General features: G+C 35.0%; 2 protein-coding genes and 1 long non-coding RNA gene across 4 annotated transcripts; 1 reads left to right on the top strand and 2 right to left on the bottom strand.

Annotated features, from left to right (window-relative positions):
• Positions 1-7813: 7813 nt before the first annotated feature.
• LOC139855840 (dehydration-responsive element-binding protein 1E-like) lies at positions 7814-8656 on the bottom strand. The gene has a single exon (XM_071845084.1). The coding sequence runs from the start codon at positions 8654-8656 to the stop codon at positions 7970-7972; it is 687 nt and encodes a 228-aa protein (XP_071701185.1). The 3' UTR covers positions 7814-7969.
• Positions 8657-9551: 895 nt separating this feature from the next.
• On the bottom strand, positions 9552-11509 carry LOC139853041 (uncharacterized). Of its 2 annotated transcripts, none has more exons than XR_011761262.1 (3): positions 11346-11509; positions 11102-11236; positions 9552-10170 (listed from the first exon to the last, which is right to left on the bottom strand). It is a non-coding gene; the product is annotated as an uncharacterized lncRNA (long non-coding RNA). The 2 variants fall into 2 exon arrangements; XR_011761263.1 differs by having other exon boundaries at positions 11115-11236.
• A 2791-nt stretch (positions 11510-14300) lies between these two features.
• Positions 14301-14845, top strand: LOC139854968 (uncharacterized). Its single transcript, XM_071844237.1, has 2 exons — positions 14301-14340; positions 14463-14845. Exons 1-2 carry the CDS (start codon positions 14301-14303, stop codon positions 14843-14845), a joined length of 423 nt encoding a protein of 140 aa, XP_071700338.1.
• The last annotated feature ends 893 nt before the right edge of the window (positions 14846-15738 follow it).

The raw sequence follows: 15738 nt of genomic DNA, 5'->3' as shown, positions 1-15738 counted from the left end.
TGAATATTAAGAGCTTCCGTTGTTGCATACTAAAATAAGGACAAGATTTGGAGTCCATGTTTGTATGATATTATGTAAAAACTGCATTCAAGAAACATATGTCGATGTAATATATTTCTATTGTAAACCATTATGTAATGGTCGTGTGTAAACAGTATATTTTAGATTATCATTATTTGATAATCTACGTAATGCTTTTGAAACCTTTATTGATAAAATAAAGGTTATGGTTGTTTTAAAAATGAATGCAGTCTTTGAAAAATGTCTCATATAGAGGTTAAAACCTCTCAACGAAATCAATTAATATGGAACGTTTATAATCAATATGAACGGGACATTTCATCTTCTACGCCTATCACCGTGAATAATTAACTCTCCCCCACTTGGGGTCTTCACACGAATAAATTTTTCATGGCATTCAGTATCGGCCCTATTATGATCGAGTCAATCCATACCAACAACGATATCAAAATCACCCAAAATCATCGGGATAAGATCTATCTTAAAGTTTTCGGCACCAAAAACGACATCACAATTTTTACACACATCAACCACTAGCACCGTCTTGTCGTCCGCTATTTCGACTTCTACCGGACGACTTAACTGTAGCGACCCGACCAAATCATGTTTGACGGCGCCGTCTACTTAGGTCCCGTTACGTGGTCATAAGTCTTTAAGACAAAGTTTGACCAAAATATGTCGCCTTCATTTCAAAATAAAGATTTGTTCCCAAAGTTTACAAGAATTGTTCAACCAATAGTTAAGTTACAACGTTATAATACGAATGAAATCTAGGCGACACGGTTTAAAATAAAGTCAAAAGACGCTCCATGAAATGCACATATACTCGACATCCAATGCAAGTATCAAATAATGAGCGGAAGCATGTATCATGTATCGTTCAAGGACCTGAGAAAAACATAGAAATCTGTCAACGAAAACGTTGGTGAAATCATAGGTTTAAGTAAGTAAGTACAAGTGAACCACAAGATTTGCATCAATGAAATAATAGTAATACATTCCAAAAGTTTGTTTCACGAGCACCCAATTATCAAAGCTTAACATTCCTTCCATTGTATACCCCATCACTTAGTGCTAGAACAAACACTGATTCTCGAAAATATATTTCATCCGTAGACGGTAGCGAACCGTCAAGGATGAGGGTTGTCAACCCATATGGCCATATAACATAAGTTCTCGCTTACACCCGGCAAGTGTAACTAATGATAATCGAATTGAGGATTTTGTTCTAAACTCGTATGTAGAATGTTTGTTTTCCCGTTCTTGTGTTCACTTAGTTCAAAAGAATCGTTTATGTTTTCTCATCCCAATATAAGTTCAAAAAGAGTAAAAGTGGGACTATGATCTCACCTTGAGTGCACGAGTAGTAAAGTACTTCAACAAGTAAACGTGTGCAAAGAACAATGCTAGTCTTGACCTAAACAATAGGTTTGTATCAATAACGGTAAACACGATAGGTCAAAGATGTTCAATTAGTCCTATGGCTCGTTAAGACTCGATCATAATAGTATGTGAATCAAATTGTCATGTTTCATGCAAGGTACAAGTATAAAAACATGTTAGAACGATTGCACAAATATTTGGTTAAGTTTGATTAAAAGTCAAACTTTGGTCGGTCAAAGTCAACGAAAGTCAACACGTTCGGGTCGGGTTCCGAACTATTTTTCTGAGGTTTTTAATCATATATGAACATGTTAGAACAAGTTTCATGTGAATCGGAGGTCCGTAGTATGCCAAACATTTTTCGTAATTTGGACATGGTGGTCAGAGCCTGACCAAGGCTTATGTCGCGCCGCGACATAGTCTGGCCACGCCGCGGCATTAGCCGTGCGCTGGTACCTGGTCAGTCTCAATTGTTCAAGTCCCAAATCAAAACTCTTTCAAGCATAAATTACAAACCGCTAACATTTAGAACTCGCACCTTATATCGTTGGAAAGGTAATTTGACAAAGAACACAACTAAACACAATTCATCAACCAAACTTCCACTTACAACAACCAAAAACCGTAATTAAACGTTCATAATCAAAGTTCAAGTTCCAAAAACGCATTTTATGATTCGGGCAACCAATTTACATGAATGATATGCCGTTTCGAAGGTAATCAAGCATACAATCCAACTAAACACTTACCAATAATAATCCATGGCATTCAATGCATCAAAAGTCCATTTTAAGTTCATCAAACCCTAACCCAAATTCACCAAAATCAATAATCAAGTTCATGAAGTTTTCTAAGGCAACCTACACATCAAATTGAAGCTAGTGATGCTAGTAACACAATTAAAGCATCAACTTTTAACATCTAATAACATATGATCATCCAAAATTCAAGAACAACACACCAAAATTCAAGTTCATGCTAGTTACACTAAAACAACGAGATCGAGCATATGAATCATATATTCATGTTAGACTTGAGCCATAGACACTAATTAACACTTTTATAAGTTAAAAACATCAAGAACACAAAATCTAGTGATTTTAGAAAGTTACCCAAATGAGATGAAGTTGGTACCAAAATGAAGAGGATGAAGAGAGGATCACGAATATGTAATTTATTTTGTTGTAAGCCTACTAGATCGGATTTAGATGATGATTGAATGAATTTGGTTTTGGGTGTGTGTGTTCTTGCTAGAGAGAAAGAGAGAGATGGAAATGAAAATGAATGGGTGAAAGGGGTTGACCCTTTGACCTAGTCAAGGGTTTGATCCCTTGTCAAGTTTAGTCCCTCAACTTTCGTTCGGGTGCGGGAATTACCTAAACGAGATAATTTAAAACGCGTATCAACGGGAGATGTTATAAACATATAACGGACTTTATATTAGTATAACGGAAAAGTAAATGGAAAAAGGCGGGATGTTACATTAACTTAGCTAACGGTCTATTAAGTTTAGGCACAAATTTTGGAGACACAAACGACAAATTTGCACCGCTATCAAATAGAATCCTTGCCGGATTGGAATTAACCATAAAAGTACATGATACCACCTCGTTGGATTGCTTGGCTTTATTATTCGTCATCAAATAGTTGCGACCCCTAGCCGTACCCGCTGCTTTCTCTAGACGCTTAGCATTATCGTTTCGTAACTCGGGACACTCCGAATTTCGGTGTCCTTCTTTGTTGCAATTAAAACAAGTGAGCTTGTTTGTTGAAGTTGGCTTAGGACAATCTCGAAACATATGTCCACGTACCCCACAATTGTAGCAAGTAGGGACAAAGTTCCCAAAACCACCCTTCTTCACACTATTCGCACTTTCGGAACCCTTCTTGTTTTTCTTGTTAGAAACGTTAGAATGACTAGAATCTTCAAACTTTCTCTTAGAAAAAGAGAAATCACTTTTCCTTGGAACCTCCGGCTCAAAACCCCGAGCCAATTCAAATAACTCTTCAAATGGCTTAGCCATACCCTGACTAATCTTACCCTTGAACTCATCATTCAAAGTACGGTAAAAATCCTTCATTAGCTTGTGATCATCACCAACATATTCCGGGCAAAAACGAGTCTTTGCCAAGAAGGTAGACTTGAGAGTAACCAAGTGCATTGAACCTTGTTGCAAATTGTGCAACTCGTCCCGGATTCTATCAAGATCGGAAGAAGTTCGGTATTCTTGGAAAAATTCCTTCTTAAACTCCTCCCATGTCAAGCTCATGCATTGCTCTTCACCATATAATTTGATTTTATCGTCCCACCACAACTTGCCCTCTTCGCGCAACATGCTAGACCCATACCACGTCTTCTTCTCGGGAGGACACTCTGTGGTACGGAACGCCCCCTCGATATCGGAAATCCAACAAGTGCTTTTCAATGGATCCCTCACCCCATTAAACATCGGAGGTTGAGTATCCTTGAAATTTTTGTAGTGGAAGTCCCGCCTTCCACCCCCACCATTTCCTTCACCCCCTTCGCCTCGAGGATAAATGTTTCTAGCGTCTAAAGCCTCCTCTATTGCGGCTTTCATTCGTTCATTGATCATTTCGGTCACTTGTCCATCAACCGACTCTTGGAAGACCTTTCGAACATCTTCAAGAAAATCCTTTTTTAGCCTTTTAAAGATGGCCTCAACCTTGGCCGTGAGTTCAACGTCCTCACTCGTACTTCCGTCATTGGTGTCGTGTCCATTTCTCATCTTCATTCTATTAAACGAAGTAAATTAAGCAACGAAACGAAAGGACTTAACACATATGTATATACATATACACCACACTACGCCATCTTGCTCAACAATCGTCGTACATCGCTTGTTTGACACGATTTGAACCCGTAACAATGGTAGCTAATCATTGTTACGCGAGCACGTCGCATTAACTTGCTAGTACAACGCCTATCTCGCTTGATGATTACTGAAACAACACAAAATAATTAGTGCAAGGTTAATTCACATAAACCCTAGCACTAACAATTCCCGTTCCGACCCAAAGTTCTACAAGTCCCGCATAAAGCGCACACACAATAAAGTCTAAGTCTAGACACCTATCTCAGGTCGCCTAAATCCCATAGACCATGCTCTGATACCACTTGTAACAACCCGACTTCGCTAATCCAAAAACACACCCCAAAAAAAAAAAAAAATCTGGACCTGTCTATCTGGACGGCGTCCAGCACTTAAGACCGGGACGGCGTCCAACATATCTGGACGGCGTCCAGATTTCCTGGAAGCTGCTGTCCCCCGGGTCCAACTCACGTGAGCGGAAATCCCGCTTCCCGACACTTTTAAACGAAAACCTTTTTACAACGTATCACAATATAATAAAATAAGAGGTTTCCTTCATCAAAACAAGTTTTACAACATCGGGCCCACATCGACCCGTCTTACGCGTTTCGATCTAAAATACAAGTTTCGACCAATACAAGTTTAATTTCCAAACGACACTAGAGCATGGTGTTTGGGGTTAAACTACCCAAATCTTGGCCGAACTTCCAAAAGCTAACCCAAAAGCATCCCCCATCAAAATAAGCGGGAGGCCACTAATCCAACCGAATACCTTTGCATTTATCCACGCCGGAGCCTAAAAAGGTAAACAACGAGAGGGTAAGCTAAATCTTAGTGAATGCAATAATTATACATATACATATATAACTTACTTACTTGCAAACACTTACGCCAAATTCGCATACATACTAGCTACATAATTAGCATACCTTTAAAATGTATATCGCTAAAACCCCGAAAACCACGCTAGTATAACAATATCATATAATACAACAATACAATATGCTACAACACGAATATATAACATTGATGTTCACAACATCCATAGTACTCAAGATCTTAAGGCTAGCCCAACGAATGGTATCGTCAACATTGAACTTAAAACCCATTCGCCTATATTAATGTGGTATCGTCAACACCGAACTTTAAACCCACATATGAGGTATTGTCAACAACGAACTTTAAACCCTCATCCAACGTCACTACCATAGTCGTATGGCATCGTCAACATCGAACTTAAATTCCATACATTTATATTAATGTGGTATCGTCAACAACGAACTTTAAACCCACATATGAGGTATCGTCAACAACGAACTTTAAACCCTCATCAACACCACAATATACTCTAGGGTACGTTATCGTCAACAACGAACTTTAAACCCTTACCCCCCCCCCCTTAGTAAATAAATCATATACATACATATATAATTATTCCACTCACCTCAAAGTCTTTTGTGAAAGATAACCGAGCTTGCAACTTCAATGTAACGTACCTGTTACATTTAGCACAATAATCAATCACGACTCAAGTTGGTCAACCAACTCACTCACCATTCTAGTGCCATTTTGACCCAAGGTGAAATTCCGACCCATTTGCACCCTTAACCCCAAGATTTGGGTCAACACTAACAAAACCCTAGCACTAGTCAAATATGGTCTTAAACACTTTAAAATCACAAGTTTAGTGTGTTCTCATACGCATTTAACAACCTAGGTCGCCCAAGACCCATTTGACCCATTTCGAGGTCAACACGCCCATTTGGGTCACCCACAACCCAAATGACACCCTCTAACATTAACTACAAGTGTGCTAGTGATTTACTAAGCCTTTAAGATCCATTTACACACTTTAACATTTCAAAACCCTAGGTTAGTCATCTTTTGGATCTTCATGACCCAAACTTACCCAAAACCCCCAAATCACTATCAAATGGGTTTTATGTGCAACACTAAACCAAACCCTAACCCTTAAACTAGTTAAAGTTAAGAAATCAAGGTTAAGACTTACCAACACAATCACCACGTAGCTAGCGACTAGATGAACCACTTTAAAACTCGCTCTAAGACCCGAATCAACCTCTTTCTTCCTTTAATGGAGCTCTCTCACTCTAGAACTTCCTCTCTCTCTAGAATTTAGTGGAGGGAGATAAAGTAGATGGAAATGGAGTAATGAGGCTCACCAAAACTGATCTAGGGTCATAAAGTCGTCCACAAAGTGAAATTACCAAGTTACCCCTTTTAAATATCAAAATACCAAAGCTGGCTCGTCAGGCCATCTGGACGGCGTCCAGCCCTTCAAAACGGGGCGGCGTCCAGCCCTGTTGGACGGCGTCTAACACAACAGAGAAAAACTGGATCTTACATATAATCTTAATAATAATTAATATAAATAAATAATAAAGTAATGAAATGAGAGTCACAGGTTCTACAGTAACTCAAATGATAATTTCGTTCACCAGTGACACTTATGTCCTATTGTACCGACAGTTTATCCCGGATGGCTATATCGTGTCCATTGCTAAACAGTTAAAATACAAAAGTGTTCCTAAAAATTCCAAATTTTTAGATTAAACATATTTAATTATTTCACTCATTACCTGTTTGAAACCTGATCAAAAAGGTTCGAAAATTATTTATTTTCTGTTCCGATTTATATGTACGGAGTGCTAATATTTAAACTTAAAAAGGTAAAAATACTTTTAACAAATCTAAAATCTTCGTGATCGATTTACAGTTCAACTTTTATTTTAATCCTTCATAAACTCATGCTAAATCAATATGAACGCTAACGAAATGTCAACCGAGTATTACTAACGTTTACTAATTAAGCTCGAAATCCTTTATTTTTAATATATTTTCTCTCTATATAGAAACGGTTTTAAATAGCAAGTTTAACTACTAAAATAAATATGTTGTATATTTTTAAACCATTAGGTTTTATATATTTACAAGTAATATTTATATACATATTTATAATAATAGTTTTCATTACATCGCATATTATTTTACATATTGATTTTCAAAAATTAAATCATATATTATTTCAAATAATATTTCAATTATTATATTTATATGTATCTATATTTAAATATATATGTATTTATTTACAATTAGTTGTTCGTGAATCGTCGAGAGCAGTCGAAGGGTATTTGAAACAGTTCAAAAATTTCGCAACTCAACATTACAGACTTCGTTTATCGTGTCGATTTCATATAGAGATTAGGTTTAAATTTGGTCGGAAATTTCCGGGTCGTCACAATATGTCCATAATGATTACATTAACGGATCATATATGGATCGGGTGACGTCTTATATATAAATAAAATTAAATTAACCGTCTAACATCGTTGGTTCTAAATTTCACTCGTTGCGAATTGGTATTCCTTCTAACGCATGTGTAGGTGACAAATTGGAGCATTCGATGTTAGTATCGTCATAAAAAAAATAACACAAATACGTAGTTATTGAAAAAAAATTATGTCAATCATCATTAAATCATTAATTAATATAAACACAAACATTTGTTTATTTAGGAAAAAATCATAACAAATCTGGAATCCCAAAAAATCAAAATTAGACTTTTTTTTTTATCAAACTGTGATAACTTTGTACGCTATAACGGTACTTTGAGAGTATGTTCAGGAGCTTTAAAACGTTCGCTATTTATCTGTACTAGTTGACTACTGTTAGTAGTAGATGATCGAGCATATGATAGGAATTGACGAAGGGTCTCATTCTGAAAAATTCCATAGCGACACGTCAGCATATTGACTATCCATGTCATCAGAACTCCATCCAACTAAACATCGAGGTGGCGGAATTAACATCCCTTCTGCCATGTCAGCAATTAACCTGGGCATATAAAAAATTGCCTCTTCATCAACATACCTATTCATATCCACCTCAGCAATCGAGCCTTCATCTTCTGACATCTCATCAGAACCCTTGTCATCACTCGCATCCCCGACAATGTCACCATCGTCCACCCCCATATTTGTCGGCCGAAATGCCTCGGCCGCCTGGGCGGCAGCCTTGCAGATGTCCTTGGGATCGTTCGAGACTGGCACGGGTAACCGGGATACTGAGTCAGCAAAATTTAAACAAGCGAGATTACCACGTAATGCCAATGCTGCCACGTCATGAGCTCTAGCTGCCATCTCAGCAGTCGGGTATGTTCCAAGCCATATTCGGGTCTTTTTATTTGGCTCTCGTACTTCACAGACCCATTTATTTTTGTTCCTCATTCGGACCCCTCTATAAACCGGGTGTCGGGTCTCTTTAAACTTTGTTCGACCCGCTCTTTTTTTCGGTTTTGTTGATGCTAGTGTAACTCCATCGTTAGAATGGGGAATCTGCTTGGGTCGGGTACGAACTGAATCATATGAATTCGGGTCAGAGGATGGGCTCGGACTATCCATTTGAAAAAGTGACTTCAGTGTTGCAGTTGAAGTATAAAGTAGGCTGACCTTCACTTTGACTTTTGATGCTTAGTTTAAAATGATTTAATTTAATTTAGAGGAATTTTGGGTATATATTGGGGCTGGGGCGCTGTGCAGTAAAGGGTGGTACTTTGTGCATACGATATCTACGCGAAACACGGGTTCACGTCGGGGGAGCAAAGCCGCACGTGTGATGTGTGGTGTGTGTGTTTTATTCTTAGCATGTAAGGTTACATATTACTACACACTTTCTATTCTATAGTTCTTCCATTATGAAAAAATCGTCTGTTCACATTTGTCCGATATCAAAATATAACTCTTTTTTTCAATTTAAATTATATATGCATTTTTTAATTTATAAAATGTAATAATTTTAAGTAGGAATGGGCGTAATACCATACCGGTACCGAATCAATTGATACCACAATATCGTTTTACTCTAATATAGTTCTGAATACCGTATTGATATATTTGTTTTGATACTGTTACAATAAATATATGTAGTATTCACGTTTATTAATGAAATACACGATAAATATAAAATATAAACAAACAAAAAAATTACTAACTAACGGAAGGATTAACTAAAAATAAATAGGAAAGCCAACTCATACACCAAATAAATAACAACTAGTGAAGAGGCCCGTGGAATCACGGGTTTATCAAAAACTATATACGTAAAGCCTAATTAGAGAATAGTTATATAGTGTCAAAGTAAGGATGTCATCTGAAACAGGTTATCATATTCAGGTCTAAATGAAAAGGGGAATGGTAACAGTTGCTCGGGAATTCATACCCGAGCAACTGTTTCGAATTCAACTCCAATGTAGCCACAACATCCTTATCAAATGCAGGACCCGTGAAAACACGGGTTTACTAAAAAACACCAACTAAAAATGCTTATACAATATAAAAAAATACATCATCATTCAACAAATAGCACAAAAATGCAGCTGCTAAATTTAATAAAATTGCTTATATCCAATATTGTGTACCCAAATACACAAAGCCCTTTAGAAACGATTTTGATGAACCACTACTATATAAAGAGAACATTAGTCTTTCATCAGAACACTCAAAAAATTTAATATGCAAACTAAAATATCATATCATAATACATGAATGACGAATTTATGATAGCAAATTGCAATGCTAATTCAACACTCTTGACAACATTATGTATGAACAAAACCCATATTCACTGTAGAGTGTATGGACACCATTTTTCCCTGTATATTCATCAACTTCTATTTCAGCTACACATGTTACTTAACAACATAAGAAACAAAGCAAATATAAACGATTCTTGACTGCTAACGATTCCAACCACCAACTTACCCCCACAATTAACGTCAGTTTTTCTCAGAGCGTTCAAATACCCATAATGCTCAAGTACATTGAAAAGATACTGGAAAAATGGATACCTTCGGTAGTTTAATATACACATATCTTCTTAATTGTATCTTGCACCTTCTTCCTCTTTAGTTAAGATACTGAAAAAACTTCAACTTAGAATGTAATATGTAATATACCCTTAAATACATATGAAGTTTTTAGAATTCCATATCATAACAAAGAAAGAAACAAAAAGCAAAGTCATCATAGATGTTTACTTAAGTAAGTCATCAGACATGTTTCTTTACTATAAATAAATAAATAAATAAATAAATAAATAAAAAAACAAAAAAACTGCTTTAAGTCACATGACCCTAAACAAATGCAAAATTAGTTCGCCTAAATAAGTCATTATATCATACATTGCATGTTCCTTAACAATTAGTAGAAAGTTAACCACTATTATAACTGAAATGTTTGATACAAACCTCGTGGCCTAACCCATTTACTGAAAAAAGTAGGATGACTAATACATCTTAAAACCTCCAATTTAACCTACAGTAAATGCATAAGAATTTATGATGTAATATAGCAATTCAGTATTAACTTTTTTTTTATAGTGGATAAGTACTCAATTTAGGTACTAACTTTCTAAAAGAGATTTAAATATTGAAACAAAAAGCTCTTAAAAGGAGATGATAAGTATAAAAACAAATCACTTTCCTTGAACAACAATTTAATTGATTGTAAATTTTGCTCATGGTGAAATTTGAGACTTTCAGGAAAAATAAATATAAGTTTTTTTTTGAGCTCACAAATTGTGCCACAATATTACCATGTATCTATTTCTTTCAGACATTTCATCAAACACCTTTAGTGCACTTCTACAATTTTCATTAATCAATAACATGTCAAACATTGAAATTCAATTCAAATAAAATTTACACGTCAATTAACTACTCACTTTTCTTTTTTATTATTATAAATTCTTCAAACTTTATATAAACAGACTAAGAGTGATCTTTACATACACACAATGTACAATTATATTGGATTTATAAATAAAATTAAAAAAATACTACGGAATACCTATTATACATGCCGATTGAGGTGTTGTTTTTCTCGAATTTGAACTTCTACTTGCATATCATTTACGAAATACTCCTCTACTTCTCCATTTTCAGCCGCCAGTAACAAATAATTCACGGATTTAAACCTAAAAATCTTCAAATTCAATAATTGTTAAAAAGAAAAAGAAGAAGGGTAGAAAAAAAACCAAAAAGGTAAATAAACATAGATGTTGAATCTGAAGAAAATCTTGATTATATGATACCTTTTTGAATCTGTATCTGAAAAATGAAGAAGAGGATGATATTAACTGAGGAATTGAATCCATAACAGAGATGAGAAACAGTAGAGGCTTATTATTTTTTGTGAGTAGGGTTTTTTTGAAGAGAGTATAAGCGTGCTTTTTGATATCTATATTTGTCTTCTCAAAAAATTTGAGGCGTGCAGGATCTTGATTACTGGTTTTTTTAAATATTTTATTTTATTTAATTATGGAGTTTTATTAAAAAACGTTTTTTATTAGATTTCTTAATTTTGTTAGATGGTTAAATAAAATTATAAATGAAATTTTTTTATGACATCACCATTCATGTCTCAAATTTTTTCTTTTTCTTTTGAATTTTTTTTAAGATTTGACATACCTTTTTAATGACATCATCTTTATAGCCAAATATAAGATAGTAATAGACTAGAATTTTTAAAACTACTAAAACATAGTACTTCATACAAGTTTAGGGTGTGTTTGGATGAAAAATTAATCAGAGTTGGCAGTCGGAGCTTATTTTTTAATCTTGAAGCTGAAGCTTATTATTTCCATAAGTATTTAGTAAAACAGTTGGAGTTTATAACTATAAGTGGACCAAAGGTGTGTTTGAGTGAAACTAGCTGGGCTGGAGCTGGAACTGGTAGTTGGAGCTTATTTTTTAAGCTTGAAGCTGAAACTTATTATTTTTTATAAGTGTTTGATAAAGTAACTGAAGCTTATAGCTGTAAATTGACTAAGAGTGTGTTTGGATGAAACTACCTGGAGCTAAAACTTGTATCTAGAGTTGGAGGTGGAGCTTCTTATTTAAGCATGTAGCTGGAACTTATTATTTTTTATACGAACTAATTGTTTGGTAAACTAACTGGAGCTTATTTTTCAAACATAAGCTCTACTTATTTCATAAGCTTTTACGAGTAACTTATTTTTTAAGAGCTTATAATTTTTATAAGCTTTACTTTCTATGTTTACCAAACGACGCTTATGATTTGAAGCTTATTAACATCATAAGCTCAAGCTCCTATAAGCTCTCATAACCTTTTTTTTTTTTTTCCTTTAATCTTATCCACATGCAATTAAGGGCATAATAGGAACTTAATCTTCTTATATATTTTTTTTCTATTTATGAAAGTGGAAAATTAATTTGAGACATCCCAAAATGAAATACTGACAATAAATTGGGGACGAAGGGAGTACAAGATTTAGGGTGTTTTTGGGTGAAAATTAGCTCGAGCTGGTAGCTGAAGCTTATTTTTTAAACTTGAAGCTGAAGTTAACTACTTTTCATAAGCTAACAGCTTATTTTTTTAAGCTTGATGGTAGGAGCTTATTTTTTAGGCTCTACTTTCTCATAAGTTCAACTTTTGTTTTTTTTTTTTACCAAACAAAACTTAAAAATCATAAACTCTTTAAAATCATAAGCTCTACCTTTTTAAGTTTTCATAAGCTCCTAAAATAGGCTATCCAAACACACACAAAATTTGTTGTAAGGTTTTTCCTCTTCGAGTTATCCGGGAAGAGCAAGTAATTTGACCTCATACTCTAGTGTGCGCAGTCTATCAGAAATACTCTTTGACTGTTTTCCAACTCTTTCCTTGACCAATCCAAGATTTGAACCTGAGACCTCTTGTAAAAATGTCAGGAGGCTCAACCAGTGGGCTACCTTGGGATGGTTTAAACACACCATAAAAGGATAACATAATATGTATCAAATAATTATTCAAATGGTAGTTATGTAATTTAACATATCATAAGCTAGGAACATATTTTTTAAGAGTGCTCCCAACGGTTTAGACTTTCCCCCCATTCAGCCTATCGCCCACTTGGGCGTCGTTGGCAGTGATACGCCCATGCGGCCGCCCGGCCACCGCCCTCGAATTCGTCCGTTGTCATGTTCTTTAGAGAAATGTTTGTGAACGGATGTTTGTGGAAAAAAATAGCTGTTGATCACTATATATATATTCATATATCATCAATTTTATTTAAACATAACTCTCAATTCTAGTGTATTCTTTAGTGTATTTTTAAATTTATATCGCATTTTATTTATCGTCGTAATATTTTTAATTTTAATTCTTGTAATATTTTTAATGAAAATGTAGTTTTATTTGAACAGGTGTTTGTAATTTATATAATTATCATTATTTAATTATATAACTAAAAAATAATATAAAAAATTAATCTAAAATATTGAGGATGATCATATACATAGCATTGTATATGTATATTTTATTTACTAAAGGTTAAAGGCAGAAGTAACGCGAAGTATAGTCGAAATGCATGGAATATTCGTTAAAAATAAAGATAGCGGATCAGTTTCCGAGCTAATAAAATACTGCGGGTCATTTCGCTAAGTTTCCGCGGATAGATAAACAATTCGCAGACCGCGGATATTTCGAATACTATAAATAGAGAGCTTGGCCTCTCATTTATAGGGGGTTGATTCTCTACCATTTGCCCAAGCCTTTGTGATTTTCACTTGTGACTTTGCCCAAAGAATTTCTACATTGTGCTAAGGTGAATTATGCTAATTGACAATCAAGACCGGGTCGGGGTGGTTGATCACTTGATTGATAAAGTGAAAGATGATCATCGGGGCCCAAAAGAATCATCAAACATCTCATCCTCCATCTTTATCATTGCACTCAATCCTTAATTAAATAATAACTTAATACATGATTGATCAATTTGCGCCATCCGTGGGACACGTTTTTAGAATTAAACCTGAATTTTTTTGTTTTGTGATGTTAAACAATCAAATACCTTGTTTAATTCTAATTGTGCATTGTTTTGAAGATTCGCAGGCGAATACGTTAATAATTTGCGGTAAATTGCTTGTTTAATTGAAGTAATGTTAAACAATCAAATACCTTGTTTAATTCTAATCGTGCATTGTTTTGATGATTCACATGCGAATACGTTAATAATTTGCGGTAAATTGCTTGTTTAATTGAAGTAATGAGCGATATCGGAATTAAAAAGATGTTATTAAAAAGAGGTTATGCGAAAAGCGAACTGGTTGGATGGATGAATTACCCAATGTTTTATGGGCACATCGCACTACTTTCAAGAAAAGTACTGAGGAAACACCCTTTAGTTTGGTGTATGGCTCTGAGGCAGTAATACCCGCTGAAATTCTTGTGCCAACGCATAGAGTCGATAACTTTGAGGAAGAAGCAAACGATGATGCATTGGGCGAGAATTTGAATTTCATTGAAGAGCGAAGGTTAATGGCTGCTATCAGAGAGGCAAATAATAAACAGCAAATTGCCAAGTATTATATCAAAAGAGTGCGCGCTTTATCTTTTGATGTAGGCGAATGGGTACTGCGAAATAATGATGCAAGTAGAGCAGAAAAACTTGGCAAATTAGGACCTAACTGGGAGGGTCCTTATCAAGTTGTGGCAATTAATGCAGCAGGTTCATATAAGCTCGCAGATGTTGAAGGGCGAACTTTACCTAATAAGTGGCATGCCGCTTTATTAAAGCGATACTATGCGTAATTCTGCGAAAATAACATGAAAGCCAAAATGTATATGTACAAAGTGCGAAATTTGTTGCAAGGCCTATACTTGATATTCTTTCTATGTGTTTTTATTTTTAATTTTTGCAAGTCTTGATCACACTTGTGAAAGTATAAAAAGTAGACACTTGTAAGAATATGCAAAAAGTTTGTTTGAGGAATGCCAAAAGTTTATGAAAGGTTTTGTATTTTGTTTCATAGTGCTGAGGTGTTTCGTGATGTTTAAATGGCGAAGTGATGAAATTGCCCACTTTCGCAGAAAATAACTATTGCGAAAGGAACTTAAAATCCTAAGTATTTGATTTTGCCAATACTTAGATGCTTCGCAATGCTAATTGATTGCCTAAGGATCACTTCGACGGACTTAGAAGATTCATAACGTATAAATATACACGCATACAGATTGTTTCGCAAAAGTACATACTTATTATGTGCACGATAATAAAAGTTGGAAATTGCAAAGGACAAGTCAGTGTTATGAATATTATTGATAAAAGCGCTATATAAATAAAAGTACTTGCAAATATAAGAACAGCAAAATTTTTATTAATAATGACGCAGAGGCAGCTGCGCGTTGTTATACAAAGCGAAATTCTATTCCTTGGATAAGTCAAGCTTGATGATGTCATCTGCAGTGACATCCACCTGCTCGCTTATCGCTGTTATCTTAGGGAGGAGAATTTCGGCTATGCCTTCTTGAGCGACAGAAAATGCTGATTACGCCTCTTCTAACGAACAAAGGCGATCAGCTATTGCAGTTGGTAGTTGATAATGCTAAAAACAAACATATATTTCATAGCATTATCCCTCAAGAAAGACAAGCTTTTAGTTGCAATTGTTCTATTTACAAGTGATATTCGTTTAAATAATAAA

Source organism: Rutidosis leptorrhynchoides, chromosome 6 (genome assembly GCF_046630445.1).
Source record: "Rutidosis leptorrhynchoides isolate AG116_Rl617_1_P2 chromosome 6, CSIRO_AGI_Rlap_v1, whole genome shotgun sequence".
NCBI classification, from domain to species: domain Eukaryota; kingdom Viridiplantae; phylum Streptophyta; class Magnoliopsida; order Asterales; family Asteraceae; genus Rutidosis; species Rutidosis leptorrhynchoides.
Note: the sequence above shows the minus strand (reverse complement) of the source record. Positions and strands in the feature narration are given on the sequence as shown.

Bases quoted from the DNA above. Each gene is read 5' to 3' on its own strand.
- LOC139854968 (XM_071844237.1), top strand. From the start codon at position 14,301: ATGAGCGATATCGGAATTAAAAAGATGTTATTAAAAAGAG. The intron at 14,341-14,462 runs GTTATGCGAAAA...GCTCTGAGGCAG, and splicing joins AAAGATGTTATTAAAAAGAG to TAATACCCGCTGAAATTCTT.
- LOC139855840 (XM_071845084.1), bottom strand. From the start codon at position 8,656: ATGGATAGTCCGAGCCCATCCTCTGACCCGAATTCATATGATTCAGTT.